The sequence below is a fragment of the Scomber japonicus genome, chromosome 21, assembly GCF_027409825.1.
Source record: "Scomber japonicus isolate fScoJap1 chromosome 21, fScoJap1.pri, whole genome shotgun sequence".
Lineage (NCBI taxonomy): Eukaryota > Metazoa > Chordata > Actinopteri > Scombriformes > Scombridae > Scomber > Scomber japonicus.
Genome location: NC_070598.1, coordinates 9,486,558 through 9,507,323, shown reverse-complemented (window position 1 = coordinate 9,507,323; position 20,766 = coordinate 9,486,558). Strand labels below are relative to the sequence as shown.

Genomic DNA, 20,766 nt, shown 5'->3' with positions numbered 1-20,766 from the left:
TAGGGGAGATAAAACCCAGTGAATGTACTCTCTTCATTTAATAGGGATTACAGGACTGATCTGATGCACTTTGCAGGACCCTTCGCTCTGTCATATGGCTCTATATTTAATTATTCGCTGCCTTTAAGAGGCCAGCCTTAGTCGCACAAAACCCAGAGCTCCCTCAATAATCCAAATTCATTTTGAAACTGACACCAGATGGGGGCTGCCTGCCTGGCATCAGCTCACACTGACAAGTGGTTTTCATGGACTGAGGATTGGTCACTCTGTGTGTGTTTCCAGAAGGCTGTACTCACACTTGGTGAAGCGAGGCGGGTTGTCGTTCACATCCGAGAGGGTGATGCTGACCGTCGTGGTTCCTGAAAGCCCGCCCATCTGTCCGGCCATGTCTTTAGCCTGGATCACAACCTGGTAGTTTTCCTTGACTTCTCTGTCCATGCCAGGCAGGGCTGTCTTGATCAGGCCTGTTGAAAAATCACCAGATTTAATCAAATCCATCTGATCATTTAGGAATATCCAAATGCTGCTTATTTATTCACTACTATTTATTACTATCTGTAGACTCATTATTTTTATCATCAATCATTAATCTGTGTTTATTTTGATTGTAAAAATCTGGGGGGAAGTCAGATATTTAAACATTTTTTGCAGCACAAAACCCTTTTATAAAAGAATCTTTTATTTACTTATACGTATGTTCTTTGTTTCTTTATTTCTTTGTTTCCATGGCAGCTCGTTTGTCCATTTGACTCTTCACTTTGTATTACAAATATTTTCTGAGGTGGACTCAGCACAACAGGACCTCGTTGACCCTCCATCTGTGGTGAACAGCTGTTTTGCAGCACCAAACTAAACTTTTGGATGTGTGGGAATGTAAAATCATGGCTAATGGTCAGTTTTAACCGAATTTAAAAAAAAAAAAAATCAAAGTATTTTTTTTACAATAAGTTAAAAAGGATGAGCCACTTTTGCTGTGTATTAATAACTGAACATTAAGAGATACATTTTAAGGGCTACGCTGGAAGTCATTCACTCTTACACTCAAATTAATGAGTGATAGTAGACTTCTGACATTATCTTAAAAAATAGAAAATGACACATGAGCAATCTTATAGCAGCTATAATACACAGATTACATTAATTTACATTACAGTCAAGAAGTAAATAAAGAGAAATCAATGTACAGAGTGAACAATAAACCAATATACAATATAGTGAGTACATTACAGTGAATGCAGTTATATATCAGTAATGTAACTATGATATGTAGAGTATGAAGACAGCCAGTAAATAATATGCATAGCTTTGAAGCTCAGCTGTAAATCATTTTATTATATACACTAGTCCTGTAGCTTCATGTACCACCTTCATAAAATCAACCTGGCATATGACATACGGATAATGAACTGTTTCCTCGGGTGGACTATGTATATCAAAAAGTCCCTGTGCTCACCTGAAATACTTCCAAAAATAGGCCTGACTGCATCAGCTGTATTGAATTAATGATATTTCATTTTTTAGATTTATGCATCTACAGTACAGGCCAGATAATTAAACCACTAAGAACATTTTATTACTGAAAGGTCAGTGCTCTTGCTCAGTATGCGCGGCGGCATGGAGTTGAGCGGCCACCCAGGAGCACATTTTGGTGTCTGTGTTCTCATGATTTAACTGGTAAGTGGACCAAAGGGCCAATCTACCAAAAACCACGGTGTATTCCTTTAAGTGTAGCGCTTGCCTCCAAATGCATTCGGCATCATTTATCCTCTCTTTAGAATTAAGACTCTGTTAATGTTCAGCCTTTCAAGTGCCGTGCAGTTGCTTACTTCTCCGCTCTGACACGTTAGATCTCTAGTTTGGAGTCAGGACAGAGAACGAGTGAAGTGGTAATTGGCAGTATATTCAAAAGGTGTGCTCCATCTCCCATCAGAGCCGGTCTTAAATCCTGTCTGCTATTACACGTTTGAATTTGAGGCATCATAAAAGAGAAGCAGGTTTGGGTGGGGCGGGGGGCGGGGGGGGGGGGGGGGCAGGCAGAAGTAGTGGAGTGGGAGAATAAAGATGAAAAAAATAAATTTCACCCTAAATAAACTGCTTTAACAAACTTCACCACGTTGAGTGTGAACAGATGATTCATTGCATATCAAACAATAAGGAAGAAGGCGAGGCTGACGTGGCGCATCACTCAGGCTCGCATCAGACTGGCCTACGCTGACTCAAAAGGCCCCTCCGACTTGCTCTTTTCTTCCTCCCATCGATAAAGTAACAAAAAACTAAATGAAGGCACAATGCAACTTCTTTCTATTCTCTCCTAACGATGTGCAATTTATCTCGCGGACAAGAGAGCAGCGACCGTTCAGGCGTGTGTTGCAGGAAACAAACGTATAGCAGCTTTAGAAAACAGCATCATGCTCGCTCTATATCTCTGTCTACCTTTGTTATTGCTTAATGACTACAATACACACACAGAGGAGGAGAGGAGAAACAAATCCTGCTTATAATGTGATGTCCAGGCATGTCTTTGTGTAAGAGGGGATGTCAGCTTACATACCACATGTGGGATAAACCATATTACTGTTAATCCCTCCGCTAATCTGCAAATGGCTTTTTTTGTCGTTTCCCTTTTGTTTAAGCAAAAAAGACACGAGCGGGATGTGTTCCAAATCGCACATTAATGATTAAAACTAGCAAGCGGCTAGATTTTGGGGTTGGTGATTTGCCACTCTTTCTACTACAAATCCTCCTCACCCGCCAGCCTGCGAAAAGGAGGTGGACAAGGTATTTTTGGTTAGGGTAAAAGGGGGAAAACTCACAGCATTCCACAGTTATTTTGTGATAAATTGTTTTAATTTACTTTCCCCGGCGAAGCAGAGTTACCCTCAGCTTGCCTCATCTATTTCTTCTCCAGTTAGTGATTTGTTATGTTTCTCAGAATGGCCACCTCCAGACAAAAGGTGTTAACTTGTTGCGTTCAGCTGTGGGTTACACATGTAGGTGGAGAGTGCAATAGCAGTATATTGTTAGGGCAAGATGATAAGAGCATTTCCAGTAAGAAAAGAGTGAGGAGTTGTGATCATTAGTCGGAGGGAGACATCTCTCATGGCCGCAGTAAATTCTTAGGGCTGCAATTGGTGGGGAGAAATTATAATCTTAGCCTCTCTTACAGTAGATTTCTCCTTCTGGTACCAAACGTTGGGTCTACAAAGAAAATCATGCTCTTTGATCCTAAGTGATTGACAGTGAAGCCAGGCACTGACTTTTGATGTTTTAGATATGTTCCTGTGGTCAATTTTGAATGTGGTTAAGCTGGAAATATCTCAGCACTGCAAAAAAAAATCTTCCTCTTATCGACTTATTTCAGTCTGTAATTGTGTCCTCAAAGTCAAATTTACCAGTGGAAAAAATGAGTGCCATAAGATAAGTCTAACCTGATAAGTCTTGTTTGAAAACTAATCCAACTTTCATTATTCTTGATTTCCAGTGCAGCAAACTAGCTAGTTTCTTGATTTCTTGAGAATTCTTGAAATCATTTTTTGGTCCCCAAAACTGGGAAAAAGTTCAGATTTCCTGTCTGTACTGGCAGATTGTTCTACTTTTTTTCTTCGAAGGAAAATAAGGTTTAATTACAGACATAAATTACTTAAGATGGAAATTAATCCCCTCAGTGAAAAGACCCAAATCCCATTGTTCATGGATATAACACCAAACTCTCCGCCCTTTTAAATATTTAGTAAAAAATAGTTGAAACAAGCTGATTCCTGCTGGTAAAAGAAGATTTTTTTTCTTCTACAGTCCAAATTGTGATCTTTCATTGTCTACCTTTAAAAGAAGAAATAATAACATGGAAACAGGAATACTGAGTGCACCACTAGCTCCATCTTCACTGCTAAACGACACTGACCAGTTTCTGGGTCCACAGAGAAGTATGGTTGGCCCTCCAGGATGCTGTACACCACCCTGGCGCTGTTCCCGTACGTGGCGTCGTCTGCGTCTGTGGCTGTCACCTGAATTACCGAGGTGCCTGGGGGGGAGAAGATTCATGACAATGATTTAGATCAACTCCTCAATACTGCTGAAAATTGCCTGCTGGATAATTGGTTAAGCTGATGCACCTTCTGATGAGGTGTCGTCTCCTCTTCTAATCATGCTCATGCAGAATGTGACTGATCATTTCTGTCCCTTTGCATTACCCAAACCAATCTTTATTCCTTGGCCACTTATACCCTTATACATGATTGATTTTCATGGGTAATCGATAAGTCCTAATGTATTTTTCTAAGTATATCTCTCTAAGCATACAAGCAGCACTGATACTGGCTCTTTGCAAACCCCAAGAAGCCTATTAGTGTATCCACAGATCTGGAGTGTCTAAGAAGCCAAATATCTGATAGCAGGCGAACGACTGTGATCCATTTTCTCTTCCAGAGAGGCTGTAGCCCTATTTCAGTAGAACAAAGGGAAACGGTTAGCCAAGTGCTACCTCCCAAATGGCGCCTTGCGGGGCCAAGTGTTGCCTCATTACATGCAGAAGAAAATTAATTGAGTAGAAATATTTAATGGCAAAGTGGTATAAATATAGAATTGTGCAATACAATGGGATAACGACCCCATGAAACTTCTCTAATTTGATGTCAGTTAAGATTTGTAAGGGGTTAGGGGAGACTTTCCCTCCTTTGAAATCAATGTCATTTGTATGGATGAAGGATGTAGTAGAAAAAAAGGGGGTCCAAAAAGCAGACAGAAAGAAGACCAAGGCTGTCTGATTTGGTGCTGCATGGCACAAGTGACAGGTTGGGAGGATTGGTGAGCAAGTTCACCGAACCTTGATCACTAATACCTTTAACTAGGGAATTAAACTCAAAGAGGCTTTTCTGACATGGTGGCTTTTAGAAAATATCACCGATCCACATCACCCATCTCATTGCTGACTTTAAGCTTTCAGAGAAAAGAATTTTCTGAAAAAACAAGCCAGGAATAATCACAGTTTTTGTGCAGGGGGAGTAAATCACCTTAACTGTAATCAGTCAATTGTCAAAAGAGGTGCACGTCATCGTCATCCCTGAGAGAAGAATGTCAGAGCCATGAGACTATAATAAAACTCAAAGTGTATGTCACATTTAAAGGGGCAGTGTCTCGACGCAGTCACTCGTGAACACATGCTCTGCCAAGCGGTGACATCACACCTCGGTTGTTGCCATGGGCACCCGTGCTGCCCTTAGATAAGTGCCGGCCTCTCTCTTGGGGTTGCTGAACCAAGTGACAACTCTGTCACATGTCTGGGCTGCAGGACCGATGTCCCTCAGTCCCTGAAGCACAGCAGTGGCAGAACAGAGAGTTCACTCCATGTTTTCATGCAAGTATTGATTAGGAGCCTTTTTATATTGTTTATATATATTCATGAGGCCAGTATGTACTTTTAGACTAAGAGCTAGAGCCAAAGTGCACAGTAAATTAAAGTTTAATTTGGTGCTGAATGACAAGAAAAAAAAATGATAATACAAAAACAGCAAATGGTACTGTCTCAGAAACTGGCACTTCAGAAAGAGAAATAGAAATAGAAATAGAAATAGAAATAGAAATAGAAATCCACAATTATTCACTGTGATGACACAGCCGAAAATACTGGTAATTAAATTAAATACTGTTTTAATAATACTGTATTTAAAAGATTATCTCCACTAGTGCTGTAACCGTCACAGAGACGCTTTACCTTGTTTATTCCGCCGTCATAGAACAGCTCTTAGTCAGTCTCATTTAATTAGTCGGGCCCCCTTTTTAGTCGGCGTCATTATTATGATTGATAAAGTCCCATTGATCCAGTAAGACTGGCATTTTAGAACATCTCTATCCCATTTGAATCATAAGCCTTTTAATCCAGTTCTGCACACACATGCACACACCTTTATGTGTTTACACACATAAATATGGTATATTTTATGACGAATAAATATGGTTTTATGAACTAAATACCTTCTGTACTCAAATTAACCAAAAACAATAATTACATTTTCTTATTTCAATATTTAATATCATGTTAATATTTATCTATTTTTCTTTGTTTATTCATTTATTTATTCATTCACTCACTTCCATGTGTCGGAGAATAATCTCTGGGGGTGGCAGGGCTCAGGGTTACAGGGGCCTAGTCAGACAGGGTGGGGTGGGGGGATTAATGTGTGGACTATACAATAAAATGTGAAGACACAGTATTAATTAGCTATAATTTAAAGAGATAATTTCCAGTTGGCATTCCCGTTTAGTTCATAAATGGGAAATTAATGGACATTAGAACAGACAATATATACAGTGACATCTGGACTGTTGTAACCGAAAAAGCAGAGGTGACGTCACATAGAAAAGCGCGGCCAAGATAGGTCAAGTTTAACAATAATAAATATGGATTGAGGCTAGTATATATCCAAGGGGCCAGAAACCAGGAATAAATTGAATTGTGGTGTCAGGAGAAATAATGCATAACTGGACAGAATGGTCAATGACCTGGGTTAGCTCAAAACTGTAAAGTATATATTACTTACTCTTTATAAGGACAGCATACACACAACACAAACACAAATACAAAATTGACCAGAGTTGTGTGTGGGAGTGTCCATGAGCAGATGGTAAATAGCACCATCATATAAAAATTCAATGTTTTACAAATTTAAGGAAAAATATACATGACTATAAAATAAATGGAATACATAAGCAAAATCACACAACAGTAAAAACACATACAATAGATTTACTAATTTGCTATGCTATAAGTTGCAACATGAAGTAAGTGGCATTCTAGCATGTTCGCAGTGTAGTGGGACACTGGTTGAAATAATTTTTATGTACGAATAATAAAATAATAAAATTGATCTGAACAAATTATCTTAACTCAAGGTCCACTCGCTTGCTTTTTCCAAAGCTTTCAACAATCTGCTGACTGTGAGATGTCATTGAAAGTAAATGGACCTTGGCTTGAGATTATTTTGTCAAACTACAATGGTCAAGGTCAAAGACAAACTTTCACACTCACCCAAATAGATTTTGATTGCAATACACCACTGTTGTATTGTTAAAGCTGCACTGTGGAGTTATCTCTTCTAAACAGTGTGTTGGTCACTTACGGCAAAGAGGGCCGCAATGGAAAAAACTACTGCTAATGGAAGGCAAATCATTTCAGAAAGGGAAGATTGGCTCGTAAACATCACTAACGTCACTAGCACAACTAACCTGTCAGCAATTTCACCCTTTTCAAATGCTGTATATTTAGGCCCAATATTTCTTTTTACATGATGGTGGTTTTAATATACTGTTTACATTAATTAAATATTGACTACATTCATTTTTTAAGATGTTTATGATTTCTGTGTACATGGTCTAAGGCAGCTCTCAATTAATTGTTTGCTATTTAAGACCAAACTCAGGTAAGAACATTGATGAATCCCAGATTTGTGCTTAAAACATTTGCACGCACGGTTTAAGCTCAGATTTGTATGTATGCACTGTTTTTGAATGAAGCCCATTTTGAGTATCCTTGATGTCTTTCATAGTTTCAATCCATTTCCTTCCTCATAAAACATTTGCAAAGCTGATTTTTCTTAAAATGTCTAATTTTTTGCATTAAAGGATTGCTCCAATTTTGGCGCATACCTTCTGTACATCAGTGGAATGGTGTGCAACCATTGGCAGGAAGTTTGTCATGTTGAGTGTGCATGTGCTTACTTGTGCTCATGTATGAGACAAAACAAAATGGGGACTCAGTCAAAAGAAACTGCTAAGCAGTGCTACTAGAGAACAAAATCTCCACAGGGAACCTTTAAGCACGACATCTGACAAAATTATATGTTACAAAAGAGAAAGTTTTGTGACAAATGACAAGATCAGCTCACAATATGATTCCACAACAAGTCGATGATAAATGATAACACTGGATTATCTCTCAGCCCTATAATTTAACACACTGCATATCATTATGTAAAGATCATGAAAAAGCTACTTACCGATGTCGGACATCTCAGGGACTCTGGCCATGTATGGGTCCTTAGTGAATCGCGGCTCATTGTCGTTGATGTCGTGGATCTTGATGATGAACTCAGACTCGCCCTCCAGCGCCACATTGGTGAAGCGGTTGACGGCTTTGGCATGGAGGATGTAATAGGCTTTCTCCTCCCTGTCCAGCCTCTTGGTGGCGTGGATGTCCCCCGACTTCTCGTCTATCCTAAAGAGGGTGCCGGCTCCTTCGCCTGTAAGGACATACCTTACACTTCCATCACCACGATCCGAATCTGAGTGAAGCTGTGGAGAAAAAAAAGAAAAGAAAGTGTGATAAATGTATCCCTGCAGCACCAAAACAACAATTTTGAGCAACAGTTTGTGGCATTCATTTTAATAAATTTCCACTTTGCTGCTCTCTTTTGCTAATTGCAATAGCACAACAGTGATTTCAAACACACTTCATGAAAGCTTTTGCTTAATTTGCTTTTATAAACACCAAATGTCAGCTAACTCCTTCCAAGGAAAATCTTCTGGTTTGTATGGGCAGAAATAATCGCAATGAACAGAAACTTCTTCAAGTCCATGATAAAGAGAAATATCACAGTACTGGCTACAATTCATGATTGACAGGTGATTTCTGAGAAGTGTGTTGTTAAAAAAAAAAAACAAACATCCCAGCAATAAGCACTTTGTACCAAAGACGTCAAAAAAATCAAATTTCAAAGCAGAATCACAGTTTTCCACTCAAGTATTTCGGATACACTGCGCACATGATTTGACCAATCTGGTCCTTGGCAAAGAAACACTGACAGCTTTGATAAGTGTGCTTGGTGTTATTTAACAGATTCATATCATCTTTAGTAAACTGTCATCACGCTACAACGATACACGCTCGTGGCTTCACCTCGTCTCTGTGAAATTCACATCCTGCCAAGAAGAAAACACACAGCCGGAGCATTTAAAATGTTGCATTTACTTGTATTGCTACATGCAGGTTGTCATCATGTCTTTTACCGCAGGGCCACAGTGGCATTTTCACAATGCTGTAAAACAGAATGCCAGTGGGTCGAAGTTTGTGAAGTACCAGCATGAGTGCGTGCGCGTCCGTCGTCTGCCAATCCCTGATGGATCAGGACACGACCAACATGCCAGAGGACCACAAGAGTCCACTTGTCTGTGGATCTTCTCATTATTATTTGCTCTCTCCCTCTCTATCTCCTGTTTAATTTTTTTCTGCATGAACAGCAGCTTAGCATGCTCTGACATTTTAATTCCAGCACCAAATCCCCCCAACATATTTATCTCCGAGAACTCATCAAAAGCTTGTCCAGTCATTTCCCCTCCCACTGCTTCCCTGCCTACTTCCCTTTCCCCCTTTTTAATAACCAGGGACATGGTAATAATTGCAGAGGGAGGTAAAGGGCAAAAGGAGGGCACATGTTTGCAGACATGGGCAAACATGTCAAGAACAAACTGAAGCACACAGCGTCTGAATGTTGTGGGCGTTAGGATATAATTCTGAGGTCTGTTATTGACACCTCGTTAACTCAAGTGAGCTGGAGCGTTTGATTTTGACCGTTTGGATGCATATTTCCCTTTGAACGAGAGTTGTTGTTGTGTCTACAAGCATTCTTGGCTCTGCCGGTGGACAGACTGAGGGGGGATATTGTGCGTTGCAGCTGGGTCACATGGGAGCACATTGCAAAGTCTCCCTTCTCATCATATATTAAAAAGCTTTTCATCCCAGGTGCTCGGAAGCTTTACTAATTCATGCTGTTTTATCAGGGCAAAGCTGGCACATGTGAGATGAACAGCTTTGTGGATTAGCATCTTTAACACTATTTTGTTTGCCTGCTTGAATGCTGGTAAAAATGACTGTTTTCATTCCTTTCACTGTCTGTCTAACCAAGCCAGTCGAATGTGCTGCAGAATTTTACCATCTTCGGATTAGGATCTAGAGTGTAGCACTGTTTCATTCACCCACTTGAATTCTGGTCAAAACAACTCCTGCTTTTTTTTTTTTTTTCTTATTCTCTCTGTCTAACCAAGCCAGGAGAATATCCTGCAGAATTTTATTTGTTTTCTGTTCTGCCTTACAGTACGTGCTTCCAAACAGAGACTCAGTTGGCTGAAAACAATCCACTTCAACATTATTATCTTTCTCCCGCTGTTATAGCTGCAATGTCCTTTTCTATGATTGTCTATCAAGCTGCCTATCTCTGCCGGCACAACAATTCAGTTAATAACCGTTGAGTCCCCTCCTTTCGGCCGAGATGTGAGATAGACAGTGTGACATATGCTGTGTCGACTGTCATTTCTATGGAAACAGAGAGATCTTGTGGTTCTGAAGAGTTCCTCCTCGCTCCCCTGAAGGATATTACAAGGCAGCTAGAAGTATCGAACTCTAGCGCCTGCTGCAGTGACCCCGTCCCTCCCAGTTACCCACCTTGGTGGTGAGCAGAATTTACTGCTGCCCTTCTACTCAAATTAAGAGGGGGAAAAAAAACCTCTCCCAGAAATCAATGTGGCAGGCCAACGTGCATTCACAATGGCCCTTTGATCAATTTATATTGAAAATACAATTAAACTGTCACAGGGGGAGAAAAGAAAGCCACATGTGCATTCAGTATGGTCACGAAGAAGCCCGGGCACATCAACAGTTAGCCTTTTCTCCTCTGCCCTCCTATGGTACCACACAGAGTGCATGACGATATGACCATTTACAATGAGACTTTTGGCCTCAGAATCAGGTTTATTGCCAAGGTTTGGCAACGTAAAAGGACTTTACCTTGGTGTAGTTGTAGTATACACTAAATATCAAATAAAAATTGTATAAAAAGAAAAGCATTCATAACAAAAACATATCATATTCTATGGTAATAGCTGCAACAGGTTTAAATTTTGAATATTAAATAGAAGAAATGTACACACATATTGACAGGGAATAAACTGTATAAATACTGTGCAATTTATCATTATTATTATTATTATTGTTATTATTATTGTTACCATCATTATAATTATTATTCTTATCACTCTGGCTTCATCCAACAGACCAAAAACATGCAACTTAGGTTAATTGGTGACTCTTAATTGCATGTTGGTGTGAAAGTAATAACAAAATAAAATAAAATAAAATAAAATAAAATAATAATAAGGAAGGCAATGATCCATCTGCAGGTAGAGTCAGGCATGTACAGCTGGTAGAGCTTGTCCTGCAGCAAAGCCAGCATAATGGTGTTAAAAGCAGACCCTAACCCTAAAATCCACAAACAGGATCCTGACGTAGGTTCCAGCATCCTCCAGGTGCTGGAGCAATAGTTGATAGGCCATGTTTGCTGCATTATTAACAAACCTTTTGGCTCTATAGGTGAACTGCAAAATTTAATTTTAATTTTAATTTCATTCAGGTTTATAGTCATTGAGTCCTGCGGTCCTTGTTTATTTTGGGGAGGAGGATGACGGTGGAGGTGTTTAAGCAAGCTGGTACATGACATGTCTCCAGGGAGGTGTTTAAAATGAAAACATAAAACAGCTGAGACTGATAGGTCCAGTGCTTCATGGTAGAGGGAGAGACAGAGTCTGGTCCAGCTGCTTTGTGGGGGTTCTGTCTCTTGAACAGTCTGTTAATGTCCCAGGATGGAGAGAGTCACCGAAAGGGGGAGGGGGCCTCAGAGATGGGCAGCTGGGTCCCACTGAGGTGGGGGAGGAGGAGCTGGTGGATGTTGTCACGGGTGATGGTGTCAAGACTGTCCTATTGCCTTTCAAATTGACAGTAGAATGTATTTGTGTCATTGGCCAGGCACCAGTCTATAGTGGAGTTGGGGGCTGTCAGTTTGTAGTTGGTGATCTTTCTAAGGTCTGTACACACAGATACTGAGTAGTTTTCTTGGAACTGCTGATGATGTTTCTAAGAGTACAGATGTTAGCTCACCGGCTCGCTAAGCCAGAAGCATAGAAGCTGATGTATGATGTCGCAGCCTCTGTGTACTCATTCAGACTGTCGGCAGCAGTCTTGAAAAGATCTGCTTGTCTGAACAGTTGAAGCATGCGTGAAGATCCTCCATAGTTTTGGTCCACTTCTTAGATGTCCTCACAGCGGGAGAAGGAATCAGATGAACTATGGTGTGCTCAGATTATCTCAGAGTGTCCCAGTGCAGCATGGGGGATATGATATGCACTGTTGATTGTAGTGTAACAGTGATCTAAAGTGTTCTCTCTGGTCGGGCATTAAACCAGCTGACATTATTTAGTGAGTTCTTGACTGAGATTCCCTTTGTTCAAGCCACAGAGGACAATACTGAAAGTGTCTGGATTTTTCAGTTCCACAAAGAACATGCGCTGTGCCTCTTGCTCATGGGTCTGCTGTGGAGTGTAAAGATTGACCAAGATGAATGAAGAGAAGTCACGGGGGAAGTAGAAAGCTTTACAGTTAAAGATACAAGTTTTCGGGACAGGAGAACAGTGCTGCAGAATCAGCTACTGTTCTGGAGTTCATGTAGTTTATTGCACAGTGAACGCATGTTAGAAAGAAATATTCCCATAACCAAGTGTATATTACGTGTCCACAAAGACACACTAACACACTGGCACGTTTCCCTGTCTACCGTTGACCAAAATGTCCAGTAATTTCACAGACGATATGAGAACGTTGGGAAATAAATCTGCAGGAGTTGTCACCCTGATGTTCATGAGCTCTTCTCTGGCGAAAGAGCTTTGGGTACTATAAGCAAAACACTGAGTCTACAAACAAGACAAGAGAACACTGAGACAGCCATCTGCAGCACCATCTTAGTCTTATCTTGGTCTTAAATTTAAAGAGGAGGAGCACAATGCAAAAAAAAAAAAAAAAAATCCTTGAAATCAAGTCTTTTCTGTTTGTAATTGTAGCCTAAAAGCTGTATCTTCTGAAATGAATAGTCTGACATTTTGGGAAATAGGCTTATTTGCCTTCTTGCCGAGAGTTAGATGAGAAGATTGATTCCACTCTCATGTCTGTATTGTAAATATAAGCCTGCAGCCAGCAGCTGGTTAGATTAGCTTAGCATCAAGTGGTTGTTTTTACACTAGTTTCTCTACAGATCAAACGAGCAATGCATGTGATAATTGGTGAGCTTTAGAGATGCTGGTAGGTGGATTTTGTTACCTTTGAGCAGAGCCAGACTAGCTGTTGCCCCATATTACCAGTCTTTCTGCTTAGCTAAGTTGACCTTCTGCTGATGGAGTGAACTACTCAACCATTCAAACAATGTCACTATAGCAATAGTTTGCCTTAGATAGTAACTAAAAAAAGTGCATCTGTATCTTAAGCCAAGAAATAACAATGAAATTTTCTGTACTAAAGTCAAGAAAAATTAAACTTGATTTCAAAGAAGATTTGAAACAAGTTGCATTGGAAACAAGTTCTTCTTCAAGTTCTATATTTTATAGTGAATCAGCTGTGAAGAATTTACTATAACGCATTTATATGTATTTCAAAACCTTTCATTTAATTAGCCTTGTCTGCTAAGTGATGCCATAATTTCTCCAATGGTTTGTATTTTTTTCACAGAAGATATTTATTTCAATTCCTATGTGCTTTATCTTTCAGTTTGAAGTGGGCTGAGAAGTGGAGTGGTACTCATCAGACATCTGTGCGTGAGAACTTATAAGCGAGCCATCTTTGTGAAATTAATCAGCTTCAAGTGCAGCAAATGTTAGTGCAGACTCGATCTGGTCGCCATTTGTGCTTCACTTGAGTTAGGCCAAAAAGATGGCACTGGAAATAGGCTGCTTAGGGCAATTAGCCAGTTAGCCTTTAAGGCCTTGTGTCCTGGCCTGTTGAGAACTGGCTGCCTTCTATGCAGCCAGATGGTAGCCTCAGACTGTGCACAAAAATAGCCTATCAAATGTCTGTTGATGTGTAAACTTGAGATAGGCGGTCAGTGTGGCTGAGGCTTAAAGGTGAAATGTCAGTTATACATACATTTCTCTCATGTGGACATCCGACATCTTTTTGTTTTTTGTCCCTGTGCATAATATCCAGCATGTTATCTTTTAATTATGAACAATTCTCATCAGCATGTATTTACTTTGCTGCAGGGCTACAGCTATGACTGAGGACACCAAGGCCATGTCCTCAATGTTGTTTCTGGGGATTATGTGTTTGTTTTTTTTTCAACACACAACAGAAGGATTTTACATTTTACAATTACACCCAGAGAACACAGTGTCTTTTTTAAGGCTGATTCTCTGGTTTATTTGAGGTTATTTGAGGCTATATTTGTCTGTATCTTTTTTAAGTTGAACTGTTTTACACTGGAAAGCCTCACTCAAGTTGCTTTTGTTTCAAGTATTTTCTACAATCAAGGCAAAATGTTCTTGATTTTAGTGCCTAGTACATTATCCTTGAGAATCAGACAATATCTTCTTGAAGCTGATTTTTTCTTTTTGATTATTTACAAGAAATGACATGAGCCAGTTGGTAAAATAGAGATTTCTTGCAGTGTAACAAAATAAATTCAAACAAAATAGGCTTCATGAAACAGCTTTTACATCATTATGTAGGCTGATAAAATTGTACAAAAATGTAATTAAATATAATATTGATATTAATTGAATAATAAAATGTGAGAAGAGTTTAATCTAAAATTCTGACTATGCTTTTTGTTGGCAATTATAACTCTACTTTATGCTCCTGATCTCAGTATATCTAAAATCCTGGCTCCAGCACTGCTTCACTGTCATTATATATTTTCCCCTCATTTCAGCACAACCTGGTCGACTGAATACTCTATTACAGAGACAAGACCTGAATGTTTGATGATAGAAAATCAATTAATCTCAACCTGACAAAACCAACGGGAGTCTCAAACAGTACTAGGCAGGTGATAGCATGGAAACAATCGCAAGGTGCTGCGGCGAGGTTGGCGTATCTCGCTCAGACATCACTTCGCTCCTGCAACGTTGTCAGACAGATGTTTGCCGGGTCTCCTCTCTGCATGACCTCATCACACCTCTTCCACTGCCGTTCACACCGCGAAGGAGAGGAGCATAATTGAAGTTGCCCCCTCCCGACGCACTAGCGGGAACTTATCGCCTAATCAACAAACACTGCCAATGTGTGCTCCGGGTCGCCGCTGGAGACCGCAGGGTTTGCCATGGCGTGGGTACAGCCAGGCCTGTGCCATATTGCAATCTCCTTGCCTCTCTGCCAAGGTGAGCAGCTGGTAATGGGGGAGCATGAACAGAGACCAAAAAATCCCCTCCCCCCAAAAACAAACACACAAATCCCTGCACCTTTTTGCTCCGTTGCCATAAGACGTTTGAGTCCTTCCCCGAGGTTGCCTCAACCGCTGAGTCATACAGAACTAGGACGCATATAATGTCTGTGTTCATCTGCTTTTTTAATTTCCTCTGATTTTCAGCCCATTACTGGAGGCCAGTATTTGCAGGCGAGTGTGTTTGCGTGCACACTGTTTTGTTTGTTCACATACAGAGAACACTGCTCACTTGCTAGGGACTATGTTGAGGAGTCTACCCACTAGGCCCAGAACCACTGGGGCCTATCAGGGGCTGTAAATACTTTATGAGATATGATAGTGCAGCACAAACACTCCTCAACCACAGGCCATTAACCATTTTCAGTGGATATGTGCCCTTTGGTAAAGTAAGAAATAATGAAATAAACAAACATTCTCTTCCCCCAGTGACAGCCCGGGCCCTCCAAGGCCTGTATGCAGCTTGCCTGCTAATGAGAGGCAGAGTGTACGATTCCCCTCCTGCAGGGAAAAAAAATCATTGGCCAATACAGCAAGATTAGCAAGATTAGCAGCCAACCAGCTCCCCAAAAAGGCACTGCCAGAGTCTCCTTTCCCCCCCTCATCTCAATCGTTTCTCTTAATTCCTTCCTGTTCCAAGTCCTTTTGTTGCGCTTGTTCGGGAAAGATTGCAATTTCATTTGTTAGCACTTCACAACTCGATAAAGCCATCGTAAAAGAGAGAAGAAGAAAAAAAAACAACCGGGGGAGATTGAGTTTCCCAAATAACTGGAGATGGGATGTTGTAATTCAAGTGTGGTTTCATCATTCTATCTTTTACTGTGTGTCAAGAGCTGCTCCCTTGTTTATAATAACCTGCCATTGTGTTATTTCCAATTCATTTTTTTCCACCACAAACAGAAGTGATTTTGTTACATGCTGTGTTCTCTGGTTGCCATGTTGTCTCTTGTGGTGACATAAGCCTTCCCTTTTGTGTTTCTTGTAGTTTTTTTTTTTCATTCAGACTACATTGTGAAAACATGGCCTCCACCTGAGGATATAGATGCAGATGGTTGCTCTCTATGTTGAGCCATGTGTTCAACTCAAAAGCTATTCATTCCTTTTTAGGGTGTAATTCATCACTTGTACTTTATCTAGCAATTAACAAACAGTAATTGCAATCAGATAAGATCTACGTACTGCGAGCCTATGTGGCAACTGGCTAGTGAGCTGACAATGAGGAAAAGCGCCCAGCTGCATGCACTTGGGGGGAAAACAACAAGCGCTCAGAGTCATGATTAAGTGCGGTGCTTGAAGGTTGATGCCTTAATGGCGTCTTCAGGAGACAGGCTCTTAGGCCGCGGCCTCTGACTTTTTAAGTGTATACCACACTAGATAATCCATTCTTCTTTTGCTATTAGTCCTTTTACAAGCTAAAAGGATGAATGGCACATCAATCAGCACTCTCTAAAGACAAAGTGGTTTGATCATGCTTGGTACTTACTTTTGATCTTCATTCGCTTTTTTTTTTTTTTTGTTCCTTTCTACTTTTTTGTTCTTTCTCGTATTTGTTCGCCTCATACTATAGCGAGTGTTGTAATCCTTTTAGGCCGGGACTGAAAGTCAACCCTCACTCTGGGAGGACGTATGTTGCAGAATCTCATTTGGTTGGATGACTCTATCCTCCGTGGACACATGATAGGAATGCAAAGCACTAGCCCCATTCAACTCCTTGCACAAAACAGCCTTTCTTTCTCCTCAGTCGTCCTGACCTTGCCACAACGCTTCAAAATCTCCTCAATTACAGTAGGTTGGAAGAGGAGACTGATATCTTGACTTCCGCTCCGCTGCATGTAAAGCAAGCATTATTTGGCCCGTCTTCTTGTTCATCCCCCAATGTTATCTGGGTCGACACTGTGTTTTCATTTTGTTGAACAAATAATACCTTTGGAGGAAGTCATATTTTACTGTAGGGCAAAACAGCCGCTTTAGGATGCCTTGATGTGAGTGGAATGGACATTGTGCAAACAGCCACAGAGCTGACAGTAAGCACAAAATATATTGGACAGCTAACAGCAAACAAAGCCTGAGGATGGATGGATGGAAGGCCGATATACAAGCATTAGCCAATCGGAGTATCATGTCATGTCGACTACCAGATGATATGATGATTCTCGTATTCTCACAGAATGATACACTCATATATCTCATGTATACAGGATGTAATTTGTTCTGAAGGATCTCATTATGAGGAGTTTTTTTTCCTTTGAGTTTGTAGAAGATGATTATGTTATCTGACAGTCCATTATTCTACTAAAGAAAGGAACCACAGGTTTTTTTTCTCTCTAGTGCCATTAGAGAATCGAAACTTTCCGAAGTCATGAATTTATTTGTTTTTTTGTGTGTGTGACTGAAATATGTAAATAAAGCAATATCTGGTGAAATTTGCATTAATTTGGATTGATGGATAGGGAGGATTTTAAAAAAAGCTGCAGAGGAAGTCCAGCTTCATAAATATGTATTGACAAAACAGCACATAATGAGACATTTTTAAATGAACAAAAATAGCAACTTTTCAAATGTCAGCATGTAAAAAGTTCAAGTTGTGCTGTGTTGACAGCGACTTTGTGGAAACTGCAAAAAAAAAAAGTAAATTCCCTCAAGAATAAACAAACAAAGAGAAATTGAGGAAAAGACAGTGAATGAGAGAGAGAGAATGAAGGCTGTGGAGTTAATATATGAAGGCCGCAGGCAGTTTTTGAGTTTCGTGTGAAAATCTGAGACTTAAGATACTGCTTTGTCTTTGCGGCACACATTTTTGTCACTCAAGTGGTCAACGCTGTGATGCTTTCACTTCTTGGAGAACAAGTATCTCTCTGTATCTTCTAATGATGCCGTTTCAGTTTCTGTATGTGCCACTCTTTTCTTTCTCTGTTCAGCTGTGGTGGGTGGTTGTGGCTGCTCATGCCAACTACTTCATTTATTACTAACAAACTGCTGTCAGGAATGGAAAAGCAGACGGGAAGAGATCACATCTTGAGGGAGATGCAAAAGGTTCAGCTGAGCCAAAAATGCAAGTTTGGTTTGGTCTAAAAAACTCAAATTAAATACCCATTCATTTTGTAATGTATGTATGAAACACATGAAATCAAACCCAGTTACAATTATGCAGGTAACCCAATCGACAGAAATAACCAGACAGAAATTACACTTTAAAAAAAAAAACAAGATGATATACTGTTTTTTGTGCACATAAACCCTGCCATCACTTTTTTAATACTAGTGCCAATATTATACCTAAGTTCCAGTGCACATACTAAAACAATACTGCAGAAATATTGCAAACCCATTCATTGATTTAACAAAAGAAGCCAAAGTCCAAAGTGTTAAAAAGAACCTTGGCAAAATAAATTATACTAAACCTGAAAATCAGGACTATCTAATAAAATAATTATTAAGCGGAGTTATGAATCTGAGAAGAATTTCAACGGCAACTTTCAATACTCAACTGATTCCAGCTGCACTACAGACATTTTGGTTGGTGGGAAAAAATTATTTGTGACTATATTGCAGTAAAGAAAAAAAGCATATGTAGCTGACTGATCTAAAAAATGTTTGATATATGAGCTTTTTTGTGGAAAGAAAAAACAGAGAAAGTACACTCTCAAACTACCTTTCCGACATACTGCATGTCTGACCCGGTGTACTCCTCCAGCAAAAAGAACTGGTTCCACATCCAACCTCGTTTGGAGCGCCTCAGTGGCACTCCGTTGGCATCCTGTCCTGTCAGTCCTATGGACCCCCTCCGCCCCCCTGTAGTCCTTCGCAGGGCCCTGAGTCCGTATCCTGGAGAGCTGGAGTGGACCATGGCCCACAGCACCATCAATACGCAAACGTTCCTTCTATCCATGCCCACGCCACCACAGCCTTCTGTCTTCTTCCCCCTCAGTGGTCTGTGTCCAGCAGTCTTTGGTCAGAGTATCGGATCAGTCCTCATGCTGTAATCTACTGAAGCAGGAAAGGTTCCTCAGTCTCACATAGGGCGGCAACCAGCACCTGGAACATTTACACAGAAAACACAGACTGTCAATACTGGGAGGGGAGGCAGCAATTTGTTACTAAAGAAGTCAAAACCAACTTGGTCGAGTTTCAAGCTTTTTGAAGCTGCAGTACGGTTGAAATCCAGTCATGGTGGTAAGTAGAAAGTAAGAAACAGAAACGGATTCCGAGAGATGTTTTCAAGTGCTAGTTAAAAATCAACACTGATGAAAATTTATGGACCAAAAAAATGCAAAACCATAGAAACAAAAACCACAACAGTAAGAAGAAAGCTAAACCATAAACAATTTAACACTGCGAAATTAAATGACAAATAACAGGACTGTTTAAATAAAATCAGGCGGTCCAGTTTTATTGAGTAAGTACTACCACCTTAAACACTTTACCCTATTTTGACATAGAACTTTTGGTGTTAAGTGATCCTCAAACTGTGTTATTATGCATGCTGTTGACAAGGCTGTTAACATTGATACTATTCATTTCATTTCAAATACATAAACTGAAGCAACATAGTCCAAATTAAGAAAATGGGAACCCTTGACATGAAAAATGTCATACTCAACAAGGGATTGTCTGCAATTAAATACAATTTCCTTCAAGAGAGGTGATGAGGAGACATTTAATCCAAAATGGTGCCACAATCCAAGGTCCAATAGACCATTTAAAACATCCTTGCTTAAAGCCCTAACATTTTGTTTATTAGTTTAATTGAAAGACTTGAAAGAGAAAACTCTTCAGGTTTGTGTGAACCTTTTATTATTACACTTTGTGTTTTTCATTTTCCTTTGCTTTCGGATTTTTCAGCCTCAAACTGACCTACCATACTGTGCTGAAATTATTACTTGACTGAATGAGTAATCATTTGAACAAAAATGTAACAGCAACAATTTTAATTCAAGGTCATTTTTTGAGGTAAAATTCCAAACATTTGTTGGTTCCAGATTTTCTCTGTTTTACATGGAGGAGGAGTTAGAAAAAATAAGCTATTTGAAATTCTGGGAGAGTGTGATGGGCTTTTTAACTATTTTCTGACATTTTATAAACTAGACAATCCAAAGATAATCTACAGATTTAGTCAGTAATGAAAATAATTGTCAGTTACAGCCTTTTTGCCTTTCAAGTTACATCTGCAGTAAATCTGTACTAAACACTGAATAACTCAAAGCAGAAGATGAGACGAACACGATAAAAGTGATCTGGAGAGATTTGACAAAATGTAAGACAGCTCTGAATGTGACTGACTTTTCTACCTCCACTCACACACAACCTCATCCAACCAAGCTCTGATATACATTCATGTGCACACATATACTGTATGTTGAATGTCAGTCATCTGATTGATGGGCAGGCTGAGTGCCGCCTAACCTGATAAATATCAGATTAGAAATTTTACACATCAATGTATGGGCTTACATCTTGTACAGCACATGTAGAGCTACTTTATCTGCATTAAGCCTCTGAATCAACATCTAATGGAGTGCAA

At 39.9% G+C, this 20,766-nt stretch overlaps 1 protein-coding gene across 1 annotated transcript in view; it reads right to left on the bottom strand.

Moving 5' to 3' along the window:
* The window catches only part of LOC128382854 (cadherin-6-like), a 35,105-nt gene extending 15,998 nt beyond the window's left edge, over positions 1–19,107 (bottom strand). The window contains exons 1-4 of the mRNA XM_053342850.1: positions 18,898–19,107; positions 7,992–8,286; positions 3,902–4,021; positions 297–464 (exon numbers count right to left, since the gene is read on the bottom strand). Of these exons, the coding sequence (XP_053198825.1) occupies positions 297–464; positions 3,902–4,021; positions 7,992–8,286; positions 18,898–19,107 (793 nt within the window). The remainder of the gene's footprint in view (positions 1–296; positions 465–3,901; positions 4,022–7,991; positions 8,287–18,897) is intronic.
* Positions 19,108–20,766: the final 1,659 nt, after the last annotated feature.